General features: G+C 52.5%; 9 protein-coding genes across 9 annotated transcripts; 4 read left to right on the top strand and 5 right to left on the bottom strand.

Moving 5' to 3' along the window:
• Window positions 1-51: 51 nt before the first annotated feature.
• On the bottom strand, window positions 52-1,060 carry BBA_06589 (5'/3'-nucleotidase SurE; the record flags this gene model as incomplete). The annotated part of the gene is made up of 2 exons (XM_008601686.1): window positions 52-809; window positions 883-1,060. The coding sequence occupies 2 exons, from the start codon at window positions 1,058-1,060 to the stop codon at window positions 52-54; spliced, it is 936 nt and encodes a 311-aa protein (XP_008599908.1).
• Window positions 1,061-3,071: 2,011 nt separating this feature from the next.
• Window positions 3,072-4,731, top strand: BBA_06588 (uncharacterized protein; the record flags this gene model as incomplete). The annotated part of the gene is made up of 3 exons (XM_008601685.1): window positions 3,072-3,540; window positions 3,594-3,683; window positions 3,752-4,731. 3 exons carry the CDS (start codon window positions 3,072-3,074, stop codon window positions 4,729-4,731), a joined length of 1,539 nt encoding a protein of 512 aa, XP_008599907.1.
• Window positions 4,732-5,200: 469 nt separating this feature from the next.
• BBA_06587 (cryIIIB2-like protein) lies at window positions 5,201-6,721 on the bottom strand (the record flags this gene model as incomplete). Its single annotated transcript, XM_008601684.1, has 1 exon — window positions 5,201-6,721. The coding sequence occupies one exon, from the start codon at window positions 6,719-6,721 to the stop codon at window positions 5,201-5,203; it is 1,521 nt and encodes a 506-aa protein (XP_008599906.1).
• A 3,143-nt stretch (window positions 6,722-9,864) lies between these two features.
• Window positions 9,865-11,129, top strand: BBA_06586 (arsenite efflux transporter ArsB, putative; the record flags this gene model as incomplete). Its single annotated transcript, XM_008601683.1, has 3 exons — window positions 9,865-10,102; window positions 10,167-10,309; window positions 10,365-11,129. 3 exons carry the CDS (start codon window positions 9,865-9,867, stop codon window positions 11,127-11,129), a joined length of 1,146 nt encoding a protein of 381 aa, XP_008599905.1.
• Window positions 11,130-11,637: 508 nt separating this feature from the next.
• Window positions 11,638-12,640, bottom strand: BBA_06585 (uncharacterized protein; the record flags this gene model as incomplete). Its single annotated transcript, XM_008601682.1, has 2 exons — window positions 11,638-12,453; window positions 12,626-12,640. 2 exons carry the CDS (start codon window positions 12,638-12,640, stop codon window positions 11,638-11,640), a joined length of 831 nt encoding a protein of 276 aa, XP_008599904.1.
• Window positions 12,641-13,330: 690 nt separating this feature from the next.
• BBA_06584 (transcription initiation factor IID beta chain) lies at window positions 13,331-14,387 on the bottom strand (the record flags this gene model as incomplete). Its single annotated transcript, XM_008601681.1, has 2 exons — window positions 13,331-13,705; window positions 13,761-14,387. The coding sequence occupies 2 exons, from the start codon at window positions 14,385-14,387 to the stop codon at window positions 13,331-13,333; spliced, it is 1,002 nt and encodes a 333-aa protein (XP_008599903.1).
• Window positions 14,388-16,965: 2,578 nt separating this feature from the next.
• Window positions 16,966-17,258, top strand: BBA_06583 (uncharacterized protein; the record flags this gene model as incomplete). Its single annotated transcript, XM_008601680.1, has 2 exons — window positions 16,966-17,157; window positions 17,208-17,258. 2 exons carry the CDS (start codon window positions 16,966-16,968, stop codon window positions 17,256-17,258), a joined length of 243 nt encoding a protein of 80 aa, XP_008599902.1.
• Window positions 17,259-17,897: 639 nt separating this feature from the next.
• On the bottom strand, window positions 17,898-18,733 carry BBA_06582 (DUF858 domain-containing protein; the record flags this gene model as incomplete). Its single annotated transcript, XM_008601679.1, has 3 exons — window positions 17,898-18,033; window positions 18,089-18,424; window positions 18,483-18,733. 3 exons carry the CDS (start codon window positions 18,731-18,733, stop codon window positions 17,898-17,900), a joined length of 723 nt encoding a protein of 240 aa, XP_008599901.1.
• Window positions 18,734-19,459: 726 nt separating this feature from the next.
• Window positions 19,460-20,540, top strand: BBA_06581 (GTP cyclohydrolase I, putative; the record flags this gene model as incomplete). Its single annotated transcript, XM_008601678.1, has 3 exons — window positions 19,460-19,733; window positions 19,811-20,115; window positions 20,235-20,540. 3 exons carry the CDS (start codon window positions 19,460-19,462, stop codon window positions 20,538-20,540), a joined length of 885 nt encoding a protein of 294 aa, XP_008599900.1.
• Window positions 20,541-20,817: the final 277 nt, after the last annotated feature.

The following is a 20,817-nucleotide window of genomic DNA, read 5'->3' as shown; positions in this document are numbered from 1 at the left end:
AAATGCTATTTACATAGTAGCCGTGCATGTATAGACATGATTGTGCGTCATTCAAGGCAGGCAGGTAAGCATGCTCTTGAGTTTGTTTAGCACAGCCTGCTGCTTGGCAAGGTCGTTGACCGTCGTCTTGTCGCTGGCGTCACCAATGCTGACGGAAATGTAACAGCCACTTTGGTCATGGACGTGGTGTTCGGTAGGCAGTCGGTCGCCGCCGCACCACTCGACGTCCTTGGGCGAGAGAAAGCCCGGGTTGATGCGGCTCAGCACCCACTTGAACGAGGCAGCGTCCGGGCAGCTGTCGTCTACATCGGGGAAATTGACATTGAGAAAGACGTCGTCTGGCAGGTACGGCTTCCCCGACGCGACAATGGCGTTTGTAAAGTTGGTCGCGAGCTGGGCGTAGACCTCGCTGACCTTGGGCACGGGATTCGTGTCCCAGCGCAGCCGGCCGTGGTCGGCACCGGAAAAGGCAATGGCGGGGATGCGCGCATTGTGGGCGGCGTACGAGGCGGCGCCGACGGTGCCGGAAAAGGGCACGGCGAGCCAAATGTTGCCGCCGACGTTGGGGCCCGCGACGGCGAGCTCGGGCGCGGCGCCGTCCCAGAGCTGCGGGCCAAAGGTGTCGATGCCGTATTTGATGGCCGTGACGGGGTACGAATTGACCCAGTTGAGGTCCAGACGGGTGGCGTTGTGGCCGGCCGGGCCCGAGTTGGGCGGGCACGAGTCGTACTGGCAGGGCTCTCTGCGATCGGCGGGCGGCTCGTCAAGGGAGGCTGGAGAGGAGGAGGGAAAGTAGGTCAGCATTTTATCTAAAAATTTCGAGTATTTGCCGCCCGAGAAGGGAAAAAAAAAAGAAAAAAGGAAAAAAAAAGGGAGACGTACATCTGGCGGACTTGTTCTCTGCCGGGCACGACAGGACCACGTCGTGACCAGAGGCGCGCAGGGCGTCCTCCAGCGAGCGCGTGTAGAGCTCGGCCCAGCCATCGTCGTTGCCCTGGACGATGCGGATGCCCTGGACGGCAAGGACCTGCAAGAGGGCGAGCGCAAAGACGGTTTTCATGGCGGCGACGTATTGAGCTGCTGTCTTGGAGAGACGCGGCAAGTGTCGAAGGGCCCCGTTGGCGTTGTCTTGAAACTGCGCGTGTGAATGCTTCCGAGTTGGAAAATGCGATTCCACGAAACACGATGGGAGTGGACAGGGAAAGAGAACATTCAAGTATGGTTTCGGTAATCAGTCAACGCGCGGGCGGCTTGCAACTTGATTTGCCCGTGATCTTGTTCAGAGCCCGTGCGCCAGTCCCGAGTGCCGCCGCCGGCTGACCATGACGGAATGGTCGGTCGCCCGTATGGACATGCGCGCATTGTTTAGTAGCGCCGTCTATGCACAGGTAATGGAGTTGACGGCGAAAGAAGCTCGACCTGAGGATGGGATGGTCAGTGCTGTTCCAGGGGCGGAAACTAACCATTCCAAGGGCCCTGCGATCAGCGTGGCAGGGGTCTCCGCCGCCGATGGGATTCTACAAGTAGTTTAGAGCTCCTGCAGGTCTATAAGTTAGTTACAACGGCCTATCGAAAACCGCTGAAGATGCTCCTGACAGACTGTGATTACGGCTGGGTAGCGTCCACGCAACTTGACCGAGGGGAGAAATGACTCGTCGGGGATATAGCGAGCTCCAGCACGCACAACGGACAAGACGGCATCGTACCTGGGACTAGATAAAGATAGCTCACAATGTCCCTGTTTATGTGGGCTTTAGTTGCCGACCAGGCGACGGACGGACGCTGGCCTTTACAACGCTCAGGCCAAATCACGGTGGCAAAGTGGGCGCGGCCACATGGACGGACGGCCGGTAAAGCCGTTAGTTTGGTACAAGTTGGGACCAAAAGACATTTGAGGCCGAGATGAGAGCCACTTGGCAGATTTAGTGCCAAAGACTAGCGAAACTCCGTGGGCTTTTTTTTCAGACTGCATTTCATCTTCCATTGTAGCCCAGTATAGTTGCTATCTGCTGCGATCCATGGCTTGTCACGAGCCTCTTCGGTCGGGCGCAGGCTTGAAATACAGGCTATGAGTCGGAATTTAGGTTATTTATTACATGCCGCGGGCCGAGAAGAAAGATGCATGGCCAATTAGTATTTGAATAAGTCGATACGGCACTAAGCAACGCTATTAAGCACGCCTAGCAATATAACATTGCAGTATGGATAGTATAGTGTGGTTAGACTAGTCGCAAGCTACTCGGGTAAATGAAAGATTCGAAGTTAAAGGAAGAAGGACGAGAAGGCCGGCAAGAATAAACATTATCACGAAAAAAAAAAGAAATTATAAATAAGATAACAAAATTAAGAAAGCCTTCAACATGAGATAAACTATAGTGAGCTGCAATTACGTCTCTATCAATACCCACTGATATGTTACATAGTCGCAGGCTTTTTACTCATATACTACAGCCCTTCGAGTATAATGATGATATCGGCACAGGTGATCCCAGAAACGGAATGGTGCTGTAGATCAGAGGAGCGCCATGTCACGGCTTCGTTCCTTGGCCGTCTTTGCCAAATCGCAGTATATTTCAACGTGGCGCCGCCGAGACATCAGAAACAACACATAACATGTTGTGCAACGCCACAAGGCCGCCTATATTGCGACGAGTTGGTTCGCTCTCTTGTTCGCAACACGCCGTGGCCTTGATATAACGCAGAGGTGCCCAATCGCAGTTCAGCTGGGGAACGAAGGATGCGACGTGCAGCACCACGTGTTAGCTGCCATGTCACTGAGAATTCGGTACTTGCCTGCCGACACACTTTAAACAACGTATCATATAATCTGCTACTACACGTGCCAGCTTGACAGCTGCAATCAAGGCGCTGCCTATCTGCAATGCGAACTGCCGCCGGCATCCGAGTGATTCGGGTTGGCTGCCTGACTGCGCCGTCATTCAAGTACATAAACAAGTACATTCTCAGAAGGTCGCTGATACCGAAATACAATTCACAGTACAGTAGCCATCTTTACTGGCATCTTATTGCACTATAATCTATCTTAATTTCCTGCCGTGATGACTTCAACCATGGAGAAAGAAAGACAACTTGCATGTCTGTCACTCCTCTATGAAGCCGTCAATGAGACGTGCCGAGCCGGCGCCGAGGCCGCCTACTCTTCTGGAGTCGCGGGCCAAGAGGAGAGCTTGTCGGACACAGAGACGTTTCTGTGCAAGCTTGCTCAGATCTGCGACTCGCAAAAGGGAGGCGATACCATTACAGCTCTGGCCTGCCTCACCGGCCGCGATGGGCTTGAGTATATCATCTGCTCCAACTCTCGGCAAGACTCGGAGCTGAATGAATGCGTCCGATTTCTGACCAAGCTGCTTAATTATGCCATGACAAACCCTGATGAGCTGCAGGCCAAGGCTTTGCGCAAACAGGTGCTATGGCGTATTCTCAAGTTCAATATTGGCCGTGTCAGCCACTATCTCAAGGCGCTGTTCGAGATGGTGCAGAGATGCATCAACGACTGCTACACGCGTGGAGAGGGAGATCGTAGGTACCCCAATACAGACCAAAAAGTATTGAGCACTCTAACATTTCGATAGACTCGCCGGCTTTGGGATATCTTCTCGCCATTGGTGAGCGGTGCACATTTGAAATTGACATGAGCAGCACTGAAAACAGTGAATCTCTCTGTATGAAATGCCCAACAACCACCGTCCGGCACGCATCCCTGCGCCCGCCCAAACTGACCATGAACTAGTTTTGAGCAGCTGTGAAAACCTCATCAATATTATTCAAGATGCCAAAGCCAAAGGATTATCGCGCATTCTAGACACTCGCGCGAACGTACCGAGCAACCGCAACTGGAGCCAGCTACGCCATCTCTTTGGCCGTCTGCACTCGTACCGGCAGGCCGCCGACACCATCATCGCGGCCTCCGTGCGCCGCCCAGATCTCCTGACCAACTTCACCATCCAGTTCGTGTCGTCGGCGGCGCCCGCGCGCAGCCTCGTCCCGCGGGGCATGCGGCTGCGGCAGCTGCTGCGCGACGCGTTCCCCGAGGGCTCCGTCGAGCCCGGCTGCGCCGAGGATCTCGCCGAGCTCGAGCACCGCGGCCTGCACGAGGTGCTCGCGGCCCTGCAGCACCGGCACCGCACCAAGACGACGGTGCACTGCGAGGTGCTGCTGCACGGCTACCTCCACGACCAGGGCCGCGTGTCGCCGCCGCAGTTTCTCGACGGCGCGTGCTTCATTGCCACGAGCAAGCCGCCGTGCAAGCTGTGCCACGTCTACTTTTGCGCGACGGCGCTCAACAACAACAATAACAACGGGCAGCGGCCGTTTCGCGTGCGCGCGCCGCACCTCAACATGTACGCGCGCTGGCGCCTCCCGGATATGGACGCCGCCGACAATGACGCGGCGGCGGCGGCGGCGTTAGAAGATCGTAATGATGTGCTCGAGGACATGGTTGAGCAGATGCAGAGCGATACGGTGGCGCTTCTGCGCGACAAGAGGGCGACGTGGCGACGAAACGACTCGCGGACGGACACGCACGCAGGGTTTCAGTCGGCGCTGGGGATGATGATGAGCTCGCGCGGCGGCGGAGGGGCGAGCGTGTCCGCCGACGATGTGACGAGCACGCGCTCGCAGACCGAGGTTGACATGGCGCCGCCGCGATATACGCCTGTTGGTTCGGCAGCACCGTCGATTGCGGGCAGCTGGGGTTGTCAATCAGGGTAGACGAGACGTGCAGGGGCATCCACGTACAAATGATGAATGTAGTCTGTACTAATAGTCTTTTGATACTCTACATCAGTATCTCTGGCCGTCGACCCATCTATGACTTGTCTTCCTCACTGAAAATGCATATTCTGTAAATAATAATTATTTCTGAGGCCCAAGGTCTTGAAGTCATACGCCCATTATGGGAATACAGTGCAATACCATACACATTGTAGTGCAGCCCATCTATTGACAGTCTAGTGTAGTGCAGCTTCAAAAGGATATTGTCTCAAGGTTTCTGCATTATTAAAACACTGCTGCAGAGGCTAAGGGTGAAGATATACCTAGATTCACAGACGCGGTCGCATTTAATGTAGATGACAATGCATTCGTATTTGAGCACTCTAGCAAACACGTTTTTTTCCATCCTGACACACGTACAAGTACCAATCTCTACAAGTATTTCCATGGCGAGCTTGGTAGAAAATCAAGGCCCGGCGCCGAGAAGAGGTCTGAAGCCAAATATAACGCCCTCGCAGCCAGGAGGCGCATGCGCTTCCCAGTTAGTAATGACCATGCTGGTCAAGCCGAATCCTGGATGCCTGACAGTGCTCTTTTGATGCGCATGCTGTGCGGCTCCATACCCCCCATGCCTTTTATTCTTATTCGAACCAAATGTCAGCTGACCGATCTTTTGACCGTACGTGACATTAATCGCCTCAATATACTCGTCAAAGGCCAAGTTGGCCTGAGCCTCGACGCCACCCTTGCCGTCTCCAAACAAGGGTCCCCAATGACCGCCGTACTGCACTTGGAGAGAGTCTACATCTTGGTAGTGGCGCACCATGACGGCTGTGATGTTGGCACCGCGCTCAGTCACGGGAGGCTGCTTCTTGGCGTCCCAGGTGGCGCCCTTGGTGTACCGGCCGTACGGGCCTGAAAAGATCTCGCGGTCGAGTGCCAGCTGGGCGGACTCGGGCATCTCTTTGCCAGCCATATATGGCCAAAACTCGGCAGGCGTGAGCACGTTCTTGATCATGGTCGTGTCGTAGTCTGATAGGGCAAGAGCATGTAGAGCCTCCTTGCGTCCCTCGTCGCTGCTGGTCGACGTATAAGGCTTGACCTTCTTACGGCCCTCCTCGTAGTACTTCTTGACGTAGGCGGGGTAGGTCAGAGTCGCGCCCGCCCCGGCGGTCGCATTACCAGGGGCGGTCGCGTTAGACTGGAACTCGAGCGCTTCTCTCCAGGTGTCGAGGAGCTCGGCGTCCCAGCCCGCGGCCTCGCCGGTGGCGATGGACTTCTTCAGGGCCTCTTGCTGCGATGGCTGTCGCGGCGACGGCTTGGCTTGGCAATGCGGAGCTCGGATGCGGCGCTTAGGAGAGGAGACTGTAAACTCGTCAAACTCAACCTGCAGGGTGTGTTTAACGTAGTTTTCAGGCCATCCCCACTCTACTCCGTGCTTGATGCCGTCAGATAGGAGTGTCAGGTGCATGTTGGCGGCCTGGGTGAATAGCGGAAGAGCGGCTACGGCATAATCCTCGACCTGGAACTCTGGGATTCCTGCGCGTATAACTGCAAGAAAGGCAATATGATGTTCGCGAAGAGTCTGGCCCATCTGTGCCTTTTCATGCCCAGTAGCCTTCTCATAGTCATTGTAGACGCTGGTAAAAGCCTTCATATTTGCGGCAAAGCCCACGACTTTCTTCTGCAAGATCTTGACCTGGCTCTCCTGGATCTTGGCGCCAATCAATGTTTCAATCTGTTTGCGTAGGTGGTTCCACAAGGCGTTGGGATCCTTTTTCGAGGGAAAGAGCACGGCGCCCAAGAGCGATGTAAAGGCAGCCAGAAGAGGGCCGACTTCAGGAACTAACCCAACACCAATCGCAAAGATGGAAAAGATGTAAGAGTATATAGCGTTGGCGTCAGAGGCATCGATCACCACACCACCTCTGGCGGCGATGAGCGCGGCTTTGGCGTAGTTGATGGCAGCATCAGCGTTGATCTTCATGTTTGCGTTGAATTGTTTGCAAAGACGGGTAGCAAAGATCCTCGTGGTGAGGAGCAATAGGAGAGATAGTAGTAGACTGTTACTTTCGATAGAAGGAATTGAAGCGACAAGGCCTCTTATAAGTATTCTTTTTTTTTTTTTGTTGTCAGAATACACCCGCGAAAGTGCCACAGACGGCCATGTTCTTACTTGCTTGATTATTGAAGCAAATTTTCCAGTCTTCTCGTATCATGTTGTGCTGCTCCGTGCGCCTCTTCGGTCTAGTTTCTAGGTGATATAGCTAACGTAATTTTCGTATGCCTTACTCGGTAGTTGGTATCCGTACCGACAAGGAAGATCGAAATACTTGCAGGGCTGCGACCACCCATGCCAGCCAGGTTGCCAGGTTTAAACCCTGCCATCGAACAAGGGTCAGTTTTTTGCAGTTGAAAAAGATACCAGATTAGGATACGATATTTCTGCACGACATTACGTAGCTGCCAATTACGCCGATGGTCCCGTCGTGCTCCTAGACCGACCGTTGCAGCAAGCTGCTCCCCATAATTCTGCCGACGTACTGGTATTACTGACTCGATCTAGTTTCCGTATAGGGCTAGTATTTGTTCTCCTGGCACAGGCGCTAAGCGATGTGATTTTCGGTATATGTACCTGGTCACTTGTCGACTACCTACGCACCTGGCACGTCTCCCGTTCACAACGTCCCTTTGCCGTCTAGTAAGACTATCGATGCACTCACATATGTCACAATGATTTTATATTAGCACCTACACGTGTCAGATACCCCAACAGCTTTATTAGAACGGAAAGGAGACTTTGCTTACGTGACGGCGTATTTTGACCGTGTTAAAAAATCACCCCCCGTGCGTACATGCTGATTATACCTAAGCAAGTCAGACTTTGAGATATGGCGGCACCCCACCGCATGACGGTCCGCGACCATGTACCTATGGCGCGCTTATTTTCTTCTCGGTTACGCCGATACACAGCAGCCGAAATATGCCCCTGGTAAACGTGCACGTGCCAGGGTGGGATACGTGCGCGATGGAATGATTTACCATCTCGTATACTGCAGCCGGGTTCTAGTCAGATGCGTTTCTATAGCAAATCGTGTTATAAGCACAAGTAATGGCCTTTAGAGCTGCTAGGCTTTTCAAATTTTGGTCATTTTCTGCTCAATACGAAGTGAGCCTCTGAACGGGCCAGGCCATCGTTTATCACAACGTATCCATTTATTATCTTTATGCATTGCAACGCGACATGTGCCCGCAGCCTACTTATTGAGACGGGCTACTGAAATAAGCAGTACCTGTAGCACATCTGCAGCGCATCTACCTATTACTTATCCTCACTACTTAGTTTAAATCTCTAACACCCTGACCTGACGTTACTCTATGCTCGTGACGGACTGTCCGCCATAGCTAGTGTGTGCACTTTTCATTTCAAGTTTTCCTAGCAAGTCATGAAAGCGGCGAAATTTTATCGACATGACATTTCGGCCGTCGCTCCGTGCTTCAAAATCGCAGCAGGGAATATGTAATTGTACATCAGCATTGGCTAACGCGCCATCAGCGGTTCTGAATTCCTATAAAATGTCAACAACTATCAGTGAAAGCGATAGCATCCAATATCTATACCTTTGATTGAACCAGTTTCACGGACAAATCCCCTTGATAGTTGAGATTTGTCGACACTGTGATTTCACTTTCCCATTCTGAAGTCGTTGATGACTTTCCAACTGGATTCAAATCACAGATGAGAAGACTTTTAACTTGGCCGTTGGTACTAAAGGTGTTGAAGGTTGGGAGGTATTAGGGTTGGATGTATGAGGGTTGGAGGTACCTTGTTTTTACTAAATTGGCGGTGTTTTATTCAAAGAATTTGGTTATGCCGAAAGGACGTTGCTTTACTGAAGAAAAACACGGCCTACACACACAACACGAAGCCCCGACGAAGGCTCTACAGACGCCGAATTCGAGCTAATGAACTCGAAAAGAAATGCATTGTCGTTCTTTTTTTTATAATGACAATAACAACAGTAGGTCTTGCTAGTCGGACCTCATCGTATTACTGGTACTTACCAGACCACGTGCAGATCTAGGTACCTGCCCACGAAGTGACTGCCCCACGGTTTCGGTCTACTGTAAGAAGCCTAAACCAAGTGATTTTGCTTACAAAGAAAAGGCATTTTCGTCATTGTTGATAATGATTGTAACAGCATACATACATAGCCCAAGGATACGAAGACGGTGGAGCTGGCGGACATAAAGAGCCCAGGCTAAGAGCTGCTGTTGTAGTTAAGCGCGGTATCTGTCTTTTAGTGGGTGGGATGCACGGCAAGTACAACCCGCTGTAGATGCATACCCTGCATACCTACGGCGCGGAACAAGGAAATTGTTGAGATCCCAATAGCAAGTTATCCTTTTGTAATACCATAGTCGAGCAGCACAATTGTTTTCCAGGATGAGATTGTTGATCGTTTGTGCCCCAGTCAAGTGTAGAGTGACGTATCGTAGAATTGGCCCGAAGTATCTAGAGTAAAAGAGTATACTTGTTGTCAAGGGAGTCTAGTCCTGGAAGTCAACTTGAAGAGAGCTTTTCTTGCGGCTGCATCTGGTCTGCTAAGAAAATTGCTAGATTCATTTGCATATTGAGACTCGGATTCTGCAGCTGCTACGAAAAGAAATGTACTCACACTTTTATCGTGCTCCATCATGGTTTGAGGGACACCCGCCATTGCACTAGCTGAGGGACTTTGACCTTTGAACTTGTATCAGCAGACTTATACCAATCTCCAAGCTCTTTACATTTATGCTCCATCATAATGCGCCCAGAGTATCAATCTTCTGGTATTAAATGCACCATTGCATGCAATCAAGTCAACATATCGTTGGCTCGCCCCGCGGCGCCGGCTCGGATCTGGCAGTCGCGTCACTGCAGGCTTCTCATTGGTCGAGCCAAAATCTCTCCTCGCCCTCATCTGCCGTCCCCTTCAGGTCTTATCATTTACAAGCCCGCCCGCCACTTGCTCATCTTTCTTCATACTCTTTCTGCTCACATTTTTCCTTTTCTCCTAATTATTTTCCTCGATTTCATCTTGCTATCCATTACAGTAATAAAGCCTCACTCTAAGCCTTTTATCCATCATGGCCACCAAAGAGACAAAAGAAACACCACCCACACAAAATGTCCTGGAATGCGGCCAAGTGCCTTCCCCTCCGGAAAAGAAAGTGTCGGCTTTCAAGTCCCTAGGGCTGCTGGATCGCTACTTGGCAGTTTGGATTTTCCTAGCCATGGTGATTGGTATCTTGCTGGGCAATTTCGTGCCGCATATTGGCCAATCACTCCAGCGCGGACAATTCGTCGATGTCTCTGTCCCCATTGGTATCTACTTCTACCTTTCTCTCCTTCATCGTCCTCTACAATACTATACTAACGTTTGTTGCAGCAATCGGCCTCTTGGTCATGATGTATCCCATTCTATGCAAGGTCCGCTACGAGACACTGCACATTATCCTGCGCCAAAAGGAGCTGTGGAAGCAGATTGGCTTTTCCGTCTTTATCAATTGGATCGTGGCACCATTCTTCATGGTACGTACCTCTCTTCTCTCTTCCCTAGGCATTCCTTTTTCCTGACTCCATCTAGTTGGCCCTCGCCTGGGCGTTCCTCCCGGACGAGCCCACCCTCCGCGCAGGGCTCATCCTCGTCGGCCTCGGTCGCTGCATCGCCATGGTCCTCATCTGGAACGGTCTCGCTGGCGGTGACGCCGAGTACTGCGCTATTCTCGTCGCCGTCAACTCCATTCTCCAAATGGTGCTCTTCGCGCCCCTGGCCGTCTTTTTCCTGCGCGTCATCAGCCACACGCCCACCACCACCACCACCGCCGACGGCCTCCGTGGACTCTCCTACTCCGTCGTCGCCACCAGCGTCGGCGTTTTTCTCGGCATTCCCCTCGGCGCCGCCATCCTCACGCGTCTCAGCCTGCGCCGGATATTCGGCGGCGAGTGGTACGAGCACACGTTCCTCAAGTGGCTCTCGCCGTGGTCGCTCATCGGCCTGCTGTACACCATCATTGTGCTGTTTGCGTCGCAGGGCGCGCACGTGGTCCGGCAGATTGTGTCGGTGGTGAGAGTCGCCGCTCCCCTAGTTGTGTACTTTTTGTGCATCTTCTTCTTCACGCTGTGGGTGACGCGGCGGCTCGGGTTCGGGTACCGCCTGGGCTGCACGCAGAGCTTCACGGCGGCGAGCAACAACTTTGAGCTGGCCATTGCCGTGGCCGTGGCCACGTTTGGGCCAAACAGCGATGAGGCGCTTGCGGCGTCGGTCGGGCCGCTGATTGAGGTGCCGGTGTTGATTGCGCTGGTCTATCTCGTCAAGTGGCTCGGCGCACGATGGAACTGGAAGAAGTGAGACTTCAACAGAGGTACCTAGGTATATCTAAAGTGATAGAGAAGATACCTAGCTATGTCTGAAGTGATGGAGAAATGGATACCCTTGGCAGACTTGAAGTGATAGAGATAGATCGATACCACGATACAGTTTCTCATGGAGACTTTCAGCACTACGAGTGCTGTATTGTTGTAATTAATAGATTGTTGAGTAGCTATGCTTGCTCTTGCAAGACTGCATATTCTTCTGTAAATTGCTCAGTCCAGACTCTCTTGCAATAAATGCGTCGTAGATGCCATGCTGTATACATGTAATGCCGACACAGTTGTGAATGCAAACGTCCCACCGTATCTCCGGGTATCCCCTCATATCATCGTTTCCACCAAGCATCCCGTTTTCCAATCCGTGGCGAGGTCCGTTCCTGCGCCTTTTGTTGTGCCCATACCCAGCCAAGGCTCATAATACATGTTGATACCAAACTCCTTTTTTTTTCCGCTTTCACATCAATTCTCCTACATTTCTTTTTTTGCTATGATGTATTCTTTTCCATTATTTGAAAAAGCAACGTGTTCTTGACAAAGCATTCACATTCCGCGTCCTCGCACCCCAGGCTGGCCTTGACAGCGTGCTTGTTGACGGGCGCGCCGCCTTGCATCTCGGCAATGATTTGCGCAGCCGTGTTGCAGGACATGACAAGAGGTGAGGCAGATTGCGGTTGTGTTTGAGGCGTAACGTGGTGGTGGTGATGGCTGCCGTACTGGCCGTGCAGTCCCGAGATGGGCGTGCCGGGCATGGTGCTCGGTCCTGTGCTGGGCGGACTCTGCGCAGCCACCGTCGACTCGCTGGGTGTTGTGGCCGAAGTCGAGCCGCTGCTGCCGCAGCAGTGGTCGCTGATACTGGCGTCTGCTAGGACAGCTAAACGGTCGATTCCGCTGTCGCTGTGGTACTGACTATGGTGTGGATATGTGCTGCTCGTCGTGGTGTGAGGTGCAGGCTTTGTCGCGGGCGTAGCGTAGGCCGGACCGGGAGGCGGAGGAAAGCCATGCAGAACCTCGTCGTCGCGGGCAATGCCCGTCTCGAACATGGCGAGGAACTTGTCGACCTCGGCGTTGGTGACGCCACGGCGGGCGAGCAGCAGGCGCAGGCGCGAGTTCTCAATCGCGACGGTGCGAGCGGCCTGCTGCATCTGCAGGGTGGCCTCGACGCCCTGCTTCTCGTACTCATCGAGGCGACGCTGCATGCCTTCGACAAATTCCTTGCGGCGGGCGCGAGAGCGGCGCTGATTCTCGCGGATGCGCTCGGCGGCGGGATTCGTCGAAGCGGCTTGTGTAGTCTGTGGGAGGGGCTGTCTAGTCAGTTTTGCTGCTTATGCTTGATTTGTTGACAAGATTGAGGACGAAAGAGGATGAGAGGGTGGTGAGGAAGAGGGAAAGAGGGAGAAGAACAGACAATCAAACACAGCAGGGGGCGTGAAAGCAACGCAAATCAAACAAGGCTCTGAGCTGGTGGAATCGTACCTTAGCACCGGCCATTGTGAACGAGACGAAGAAATTACATCAACATGTAGAGGATGTGATGGTAATATTATTGATAAACCAGCGACAAGTCTCTGACTAGTCACGGTGTTTTCGATATCGTCAAAGGACCAAAGGAGAGAATCGAGTCAAAAGTCGTCTCACAGGATTGGTGGTGCAAAGTTTCTTCACTTGGCCAACTTACAGAGTTAACAAAAAGCTGCAAAGATCTTCTCCGCGGTCCGTGCTGTGTCAGCCAGTGGGGCACATTTGCACCACAGCATGTCACTGCAATGTCACAGCTGTGAATGGAGCGATTGGGGGAGGGGTAGTGATGGATTCGACATTCTAAACATTTCCAACAAGTCTTTGATGATACAAGGGCTCTTGGTGATTTTTCCGTGATTTTACAATGCCTCTGTGGGTTGCTGGTTACACGCACAATTCACGCCCAAAACCAGGGTCCTGTGTGCGAAAAAACTAGCTCCACCAACACAGTGTCCCGCCCCAACAAGATCAACACAATAATACCAATGAGAAACGTTAATAATAAATACTTTGATTCGAATGCATGACGACTCCAATTATGCTGATATATCAAGTGCTACCAGATGTAAAAATGAAAATAAAAGCAAGACCTTTGGGTATCATTGACCGTGATAAAAACTTTGACCTCTCTCTCCCAGCCACCACCACCACAACTCCAATCTACTTGAACATTTGCTTACGCGTCCGCGCAGAGAAGCGCTCCACGCCGCTGCCCTGCTGGTTGTGCCACAGCTGCTGCATGCCCACCCCGTGACTCTGCTTAGAAGCCCGGTACCGCAGCCACGCCGCTCGTAAATGGTCCGGCCGCAGCGGCCCGCGCTTCGGGTCCAGCTCCAGCTCCCGCTTCTCCTCATCAGTGCTGTCGGGCGGCGGTGGCGGCGTCGGCAGCTCGCTTTGGTGCTCGCCCGCCCGGATCCATTCCGCCTGCACCTGGCGCGCCTCCTCGATGAGCTCGCCCGCAAACAGCTTGGCCACGGCCTTGACGGCGGTGCTGACCATTTGCGGGACAGACTGCGACACTGTAGCGTTGACGACCTAATCTTGTTAGCGGCTGTCACCGGAGAACGACTGTACAGTTTGTGATGCTCACCCTTTTGACAACTGCATCCGACAACTTGGCGGCGCGCCACAGCTCGTACCGATTGTACTGCTCGCTATCAAACGCCTCGACCAGCATCGCGCGCAGCCGAATCTCCTCCTGCTTCTGCTCTTGCGTGCGTGCCACCACATCCTCGAGCGCCATTTCCGCCTTGTCGTCGTCCTCGTCCTCTTCGGCCTCTTTGTCTACGCCCTGGCCCGACACGTTGGTCGCCGCCTTGCCGCCCGCGACGCTCGACGCCTGATCGTTTGCGCCGCCATCGTCCCCCGTCTTGCCCGCTCCTCGCGCCAACTTGCGGCTACGTTTTTTGCGCGCAGCAGCACCGCCCACGCCGCTAGCCGTGCCGCTCACCGCGCTGCCACTTACGTGCGAGAGGGCATCGACTGATGGCGACCGCGTGTGCGGCGACCGCGCCTCGGGGGGGAACGATGTCTGTCGGAGCGGGTGCACCGGCACCGACGACTGAGAAAGCGTCGAAGCCTTGCGTCGCTTCATCGCTGGCGGCTTGCCCGTGGTGTCGAAGCTCGACGAGCGCTTCTTATTGGGGATCGATGCGGGCGTCGGGTAGGGAGGCGACATGGCCGTCGGCGAGGAGGCATACTGCGGCGGCGAGGCCATGGTGCGCGTGGCTGTGAATGTTTTGAAGCGACAGGTTGATATGCGTGTGCGGGCTGGTTGCGCACGCGAACGAGTGAAATGCGATGCCGGGTCGATGCGTGAGAGATGGAAGAAGCAGACCTGCACTCGGCGCGGAGATGGATCCTTCGAGCTCTTGAGCGCGGTCGCGCCAACTGTACAACGCCAGCCAATCACATGACCGGATGCGTTGCGTCGGCCCGACACCCAAGGTATCTCAGCCTCGCCAGCAGATCAAAGGTAAAAAAATGACAATAGTGTCGGATCAGACGAGATAGAGATTATGATTGAGATTTCGTAAGTTTTTACAATGTAAACTGTGCTGCCGACCAAAGTTGGTTGATGTGGCTCTTGTCGTGCCTTAACTTGTACGGGGCTGGGAGCAGCAAGGAGTAAAATCAGATAAACCGAAACGTAAGCCCCATACGATTTTCAAGATTGAAAGTCAATGTCTGGTGAAAATAACTTTTCATCTTCTTTCCTTTAATCTAAACTGCTAATGCACAAAAGGGTCGCGTGACAGTTGATGGAGAGACTTCTGCTGGCAACAGCTTTGTCCTACCCTTGACGAGTTGATAAATTTCATGTACCCGTTTAGGGTTGGATTCAATGATTCTCTGCTGTTATTGGAAACCTTGAAGAATTTGTCATAATAATTAGCTACTTTATGAAAAATTCTGAACGACCGCCTAACCCTTTGACCAGACAGAGCTTGTAAATCCACCAGGCAAAAGAATCAGGTATATAGTTTGTCGCCCTACGGCATTGATGGCGTCCATGATTACCCTACACAGAGCTTACCTAGACATGCAAGATGTTGGAAGAAATGACAGATGTATTTTCTCATTTCTTGGTTGTATAGTCTTGATGACTTTGCAGGCTCTCTACAGCCTCGTGCTCCTCCACCAACTCGTCTACCTGGCCGTCAAGAGGCCAAGCTCATCATTGTCTGTCATTTGCATGTTTGAGTTCTTGCCATGGACAGAATCTACTCGGGAAAGCGGAAGAATTTCCAACTTAAACTCTCTCTTATGGTCGTCAATCACACGCGACGCATAAATCTTTGACATGCAGCGTGACACGTTTAGCAAGACGGTCCATCATTTCAGAAACAGCAAGTTCTATAAAGTAAACTCTAGCCAATGCTAGCGGTAGGTTTCGAGACTCCTTGCGCTGCTAGCGTAGCTTCATCATGGATGTCAGTCGACTCTTCAGAAATCCAAGAAGGACCGCCGGATTTTCACGTAGAGGTCTCCATCCTATTTCGCTCAGCAATTGGACGAAACATTCGAGACTCGGTCAGAAAGCGAGGTGTGACTTTTCTCCAAGACATGTTTCATTTGGATATGGGTGCCGCCCGTTGTGAAAATATGTTTAAATCATTTCAGTCTGGCTCGGCAGGTCAGCAGCGGTCTGTCTTCTCTGCGATCCACCATCATCAGCCAAGTACTTGTAAATTGCACACAACATACCCGTACACAATTAGAAACAACCATGCGTTGAGCATCGACAAACGTCGGCGCGGGGTCCATCAACGGGTTCATCAACGGGCCGAAGCGTCATGCAAACATGCATATTAATGCAAACATGCATACGGAGTATTGACCCGACAATAAAGCCAGGTTTCCCCACGCATTCAACTTTGTCTTTGTGATATTCCATTGCCAGGTGTACGCGCCACGTCGACGAGACGCACAGCTCACCAGGCCCCAGCTCAGACAACGGCGGACGCCAAGAAAAGGGACCAACGCTCGGGCGCGACGAGCCGGCTGGGGTGGTACCCCGGCTGGTGCAGCGGCATGCCAAGCATGCCAACTGAAAATAAACTCTTGCATCAAGGTTGGATCCCCAGTAAAGTAACATGGGTTTACGCAACGAGCCGGCTTGGGGGGGGGGGCTACCCCGGTTGGTGCGGGCGGCCTGCAAACTGAAAATAATAAACTCTTGCATCAAGGTTGAATCCCCAGTAAAGTGGGCGATGGTTTGCGCAAGGATGCCGGGCTGTCAATAAGACAGTAAAACGGGCTGAATAGATTGAAAGCCTGATACATAGGTCAGCTTGTGACCCAAGCATTAGCGAACAGGCCGGGTTTCCCCCAACCGTGACGTTATTCGCCCTGCGAATTCGTGTGCCTGGAGGCGCGGCAAACGTCCGTTCAGTCGTCATGAGAGAGAGAATTCATTATTAGGCACGGTCAGGCTTGGGGTCGATGCTAGCGCGGGCGGCAAAAGAGAGGACCACCGTCACTTGTCACCGTGACAGTGACAAAAAAGCCCCAACTCGTACGGATTACACTGGGTCGTTCCTTTGACGTAGCTATTGGCCCGTGCCTTTGACACAAGCTTGCTTTTCTTCCTGCATCGTGATCAGCGAGGAGGAAATGTCTGGGACGAGTAGGAAGGGCCCAATTGTCAACATTTTATTATAAGTAGGAGTAGGTCCGTGGTGGACATCTCTTGCCGTCTTTTGCTCATCACTCAAAACAAGCTTTCATATCAACAGCCTCTTACGCTACTTTTCTCCTCCAACTCGACATCACCTACAAACACATCAGACAAGATGAAGCTTACCGCCGTCGCCGCCGCCGTCTTTGCCCTTGCCGGCACCGGATTCGCCGCGCCTGCTGATGCCGGCAAGTGTGAGGGCATGACCGAGAACGGACAGTGGCTGGCGTGCCCCATGTTCTATATCCCGCCAGGATCGCCCTGCACGACGATTGCCGAGGACAAGAGCAAAGTCTGGCCTGATTGCGTAAGATTTTCCTCTACGAGTAACAGAGCGTAGACTAACAAGTGTCATAGTGCCCCCAGCCTTCCTGCCCCAGCGTCGAGTCACTCAAGAAGAGAGCTTAAATAGTATCAACCATGCGGATTCCATGACCTATTGTACAGTTCGGTAGTAATACTATGATTGTTTGTGCAAAGCTTTTGCCCATTTCTTCTGTGACGATTGTACGACTTGGCAAGACTGCCACCCGCATAGTTGCCCTGCATTGCTGAGGAAGACTGGCTACCAGTAAACATTTCAACTCGTTACTTTGAGAGTCATGCGTATGCTGACACGAGAGAAGCATCGTGGGCGAACTGCACTTCACTGGACTTTTGCTTTCCAAAGTCACCTCAATTACGCCGCGACAGTTTGCTGGCGTACGGCATAAACGGTGGATGCTGAGGCAGCAAGTGACGCGACTGCAATGGAAGCCAGAAGAGGAGGCAGAGCATTTGGCCTTGCGGTTGAAATGCCGAAATCAGCCCGGTTGCAACCCTGATTTCGACTCGCCCGCCAACAAGTTTGGCCATAGACACGAGAACGACATCAGCATTGTCAGAGTATGCTCAATAACAATGATGCACAGCTGCTGGGTTGTTGGGCAATCAAGATCTGCGCATCGGAACGGATGTGCAGCTGCCGCCTTTTTGAGCGACCAAGACCTGTGCATCAAACGCTATCAAGCAAGCTGTGAAGCAGACTCGGCAGTGTGTGCCCAGTGCCTATTGCGGTTTGAGAGCATACATGCGCACAGGAAGAAGCTTTCTCTTGGAATATAGAGGGCTGGCGCGCTGGAGCTCCGTCCTTATGAGCTTCAGTTTTGCCTGCGCAAACAGGTCTAGAAACTTGGCATCTAGCCTATCTCTTGGAATCAGTCAAAAGTCTTGTTGGAGCTGCATCAGCTCGACCATACCTTGTGACGCTGCTATCTACCGGGTCAAACATGTCGTCCAAGGCAGTGCTCAGGTTTTCCTTGACAATAATGAGGCCCGTCTCTGGTCTGAGGACGGTTTTGCAAGTCTCTAGGTAATGGACAATTTGCGCATCGGTAAGGTGACCCAGACACCACTGTGTCCAAATCAGATCATACTCGATCCCTTGGAGGGGTTGCCATTCCTCCAGCCCAACGTTGAAGATGTGCCTGACACCTTTTGTGCCTTGAAGCGGGTCGGTGAACCGGGAGATGGGCTCAATCACGTCAACCTCTTCGGCAATGTGAGAAAGCAACTCTTTTGTGATTCTTCCAATTCTATTCCATCCAAATCAGTGATATGATTCGGGAAAAAAAAAAAAAGTCTCCCACGCACCCTGCCCCAGCGTCTACGGCGCTCTTGACAGCTGCACGATCGCCTTTGATACCGATACCTAGCCTCGCCAGAAAGGCGCGAGAGCCTTGGATATCGGTCCGTGAGATGTGGCTGAATGCTTGAAAGGCTGGGATACCACCGAGCATGCCATTAGTGCTGGCGTCGGCGTTTTCCCAGTACTTTCTGCCCGCCTGGGTATTGATGAGCTCATCAATTCGGGAAGGCTGATCCGGTAGATCTGGTTGAGACATTGGTTTCTGGCCAGGACTGAATAATCTCGGATAGGTGACCAAGATGACTGTCGGTAGCACACAAAAAGAAAATTTTTATTGATGTTGTGATACTCGGGGATGATTCTATTGAACAGAGAGTATTTGGTGCGATTCTGCTGTGCTGGAAACAATTTTCCGAGTATCCACTCTGAACTGGGTACGTACCGACATACCCAACAGGTACCTATGCGTCTACCTACCTGTTTTGTTGGTGACTGTTCGTTTGCACAGCATATAATTCGCCTCAAATCTTCTGTTGGTGTAGCCACGCGGAAACAAAGGTTCCTTGAGGCCAGAGAGTGGGCATTCGAGGTAGAAAAATAAATTACTCATTTTTATTACAGCTCAGCTCCTCTGCTCCAGTGATGCGACGGAGCTGTACATCAGCGGCGCTAGGAAGTTCGTTACCAGGGACCCTGCAAAGCCGATTACCTCATTCTACAGAACCCGTGTGGGGACGGCCGGACAAGGCTTGCAAAGCCGATGTCGCGAACCAAACGAGAATTTTCTTTCCTTTTTGCTCATGTAGCCGTGAGTCAATGTTTCAATCCATTCATCGACTTATAAACATCGATCTCGTTGTTTTACAAAAGGATATCCCGTGTCAATCCTTTCTTCTCTTGTGACCATCCTCTTGATCGAACTCGTCCTCGTCCGCTCTCAACCGCGTTCCCGAACCCCGAATACCAGCAAACACCCCGCAATATGCCCAAACACCTCAGCGAGACGGCCTCCGTCTCGGGTTCATCCTCCTCCAGCGACAACTCATCATCCCGCAAGCGCAAGCGTTCCTCTGCCAAGAACTCCAACGGCGACGCCCAACAAACCACCAAGAAACCCTTCTCCGACAAGCACCTCGCCAACGGCCACCGTCGCAACTCGTCCTCCAAAGCTGCCCGCGATCCCCGCGACGATGCCCGAGCCGTCGCCGTACGCCAGCCTAACCCGGTCGTTGATCACGATGGTCTGAGCCGACCCGGTACGAAACTTGCTTTCGCATCTCCATTCTCTTTACTACTTGGACAATAATACTGACATGACGTTGGCGAAAAACAGCCAAAGGAACCCGCGCGCGACTCGAGGAAACCCCCCAACAAGAAGCCGCTCGCTTGGAAAAGATGCGCGCAGCCGTCCGCACTATTCTCGAGTGCGTTGGTGAGGATCCCGACCGCGAAGGTCTCCTCGACACTCCCTCGCGCTATGCCAAGGCCATGCTCTTCTTCACAAAGGGCTACCAGGTCAACGTCGACGACCTCGTCAACAACGCCCTCTTTAACGAGGGCCACAACGAAATGATTGTTGTCAAGGATATCGAGATTCACTCTCTCTGCGAGCACCACCTCGTTCCGTTTACCGGCAAGGTCAGTCTCTTTCCTTCTTTTTCCTCGCTTCGCTCGACGTGGGCTGGCAAAGTAAAGGCTGCTCGTTGTCGCTTGCACCACTTATACTCGAATCTTGGCTTACACGGAGTGCGTTACAGATGCACATTGGCTACATCCCTCGCAACACCGTCATTGGTCTCTCCAAGCTCCCCCGCATTGCCCAAATGTATGCCCGTCGACTGCAGGTCCAGGAGCGCCTCACCAAGGAGGTTGCCAATGCCGTCATGGACATTCTCAAGCCCCAGGGTGTCGCCGTCGTCATGGAGTCCTCCCACCTTTGCATGGTCATGCGCGGCGTCGAGCAGACATCCACGTCCACCATTACCTCATGCGTCCTCGGCTGTTTCGAGCGCAAGTCCAAGACCCGCAATGAGTTTCTCTCTCTCGTTGGCATCAACCGATAGGCCTATGTTTCTGATGACATGACGGCCAAGCGCCAAAGGGAATTTTGACGACGAGGTGAAATGACGACGACGGGGGAAACTCAACTGATTACTGTGACTACTTCAACATTCATATTGCGGCGTTCTGGGCGTTACTTTTCTCCATTCAGCGATACTTGTTCAATATTTTGGCGGCTGCATATTCAACAATAGCCCCTTTCTTCAACATACATTCCAAGAGCAATCATATATCTTCTATTTAGACCTTTAAAAGACCTTTTTTCACAGCCTGATTGTT

Source organism: Beauveria bassiana, assembly GCF_000280675.1.
Source record: "Beauveria bassiana ARSEF 2860 unplaced genomic scaffold BBA_S00019, whole genome shotgun sequence".
Classification (NCBI taxonomy): Eukaryota; Fungi; Ascomycota; class Sordariomycetes; order Hypocreales; family Cordycipitaceae; genus Beauveria; species Beauveria bassiana.
The sequence above is the reverse complement of the archived record's forward strand: the minus strand, read 5'-3'. Positions and strand labels throughout refer to the sequence as shown.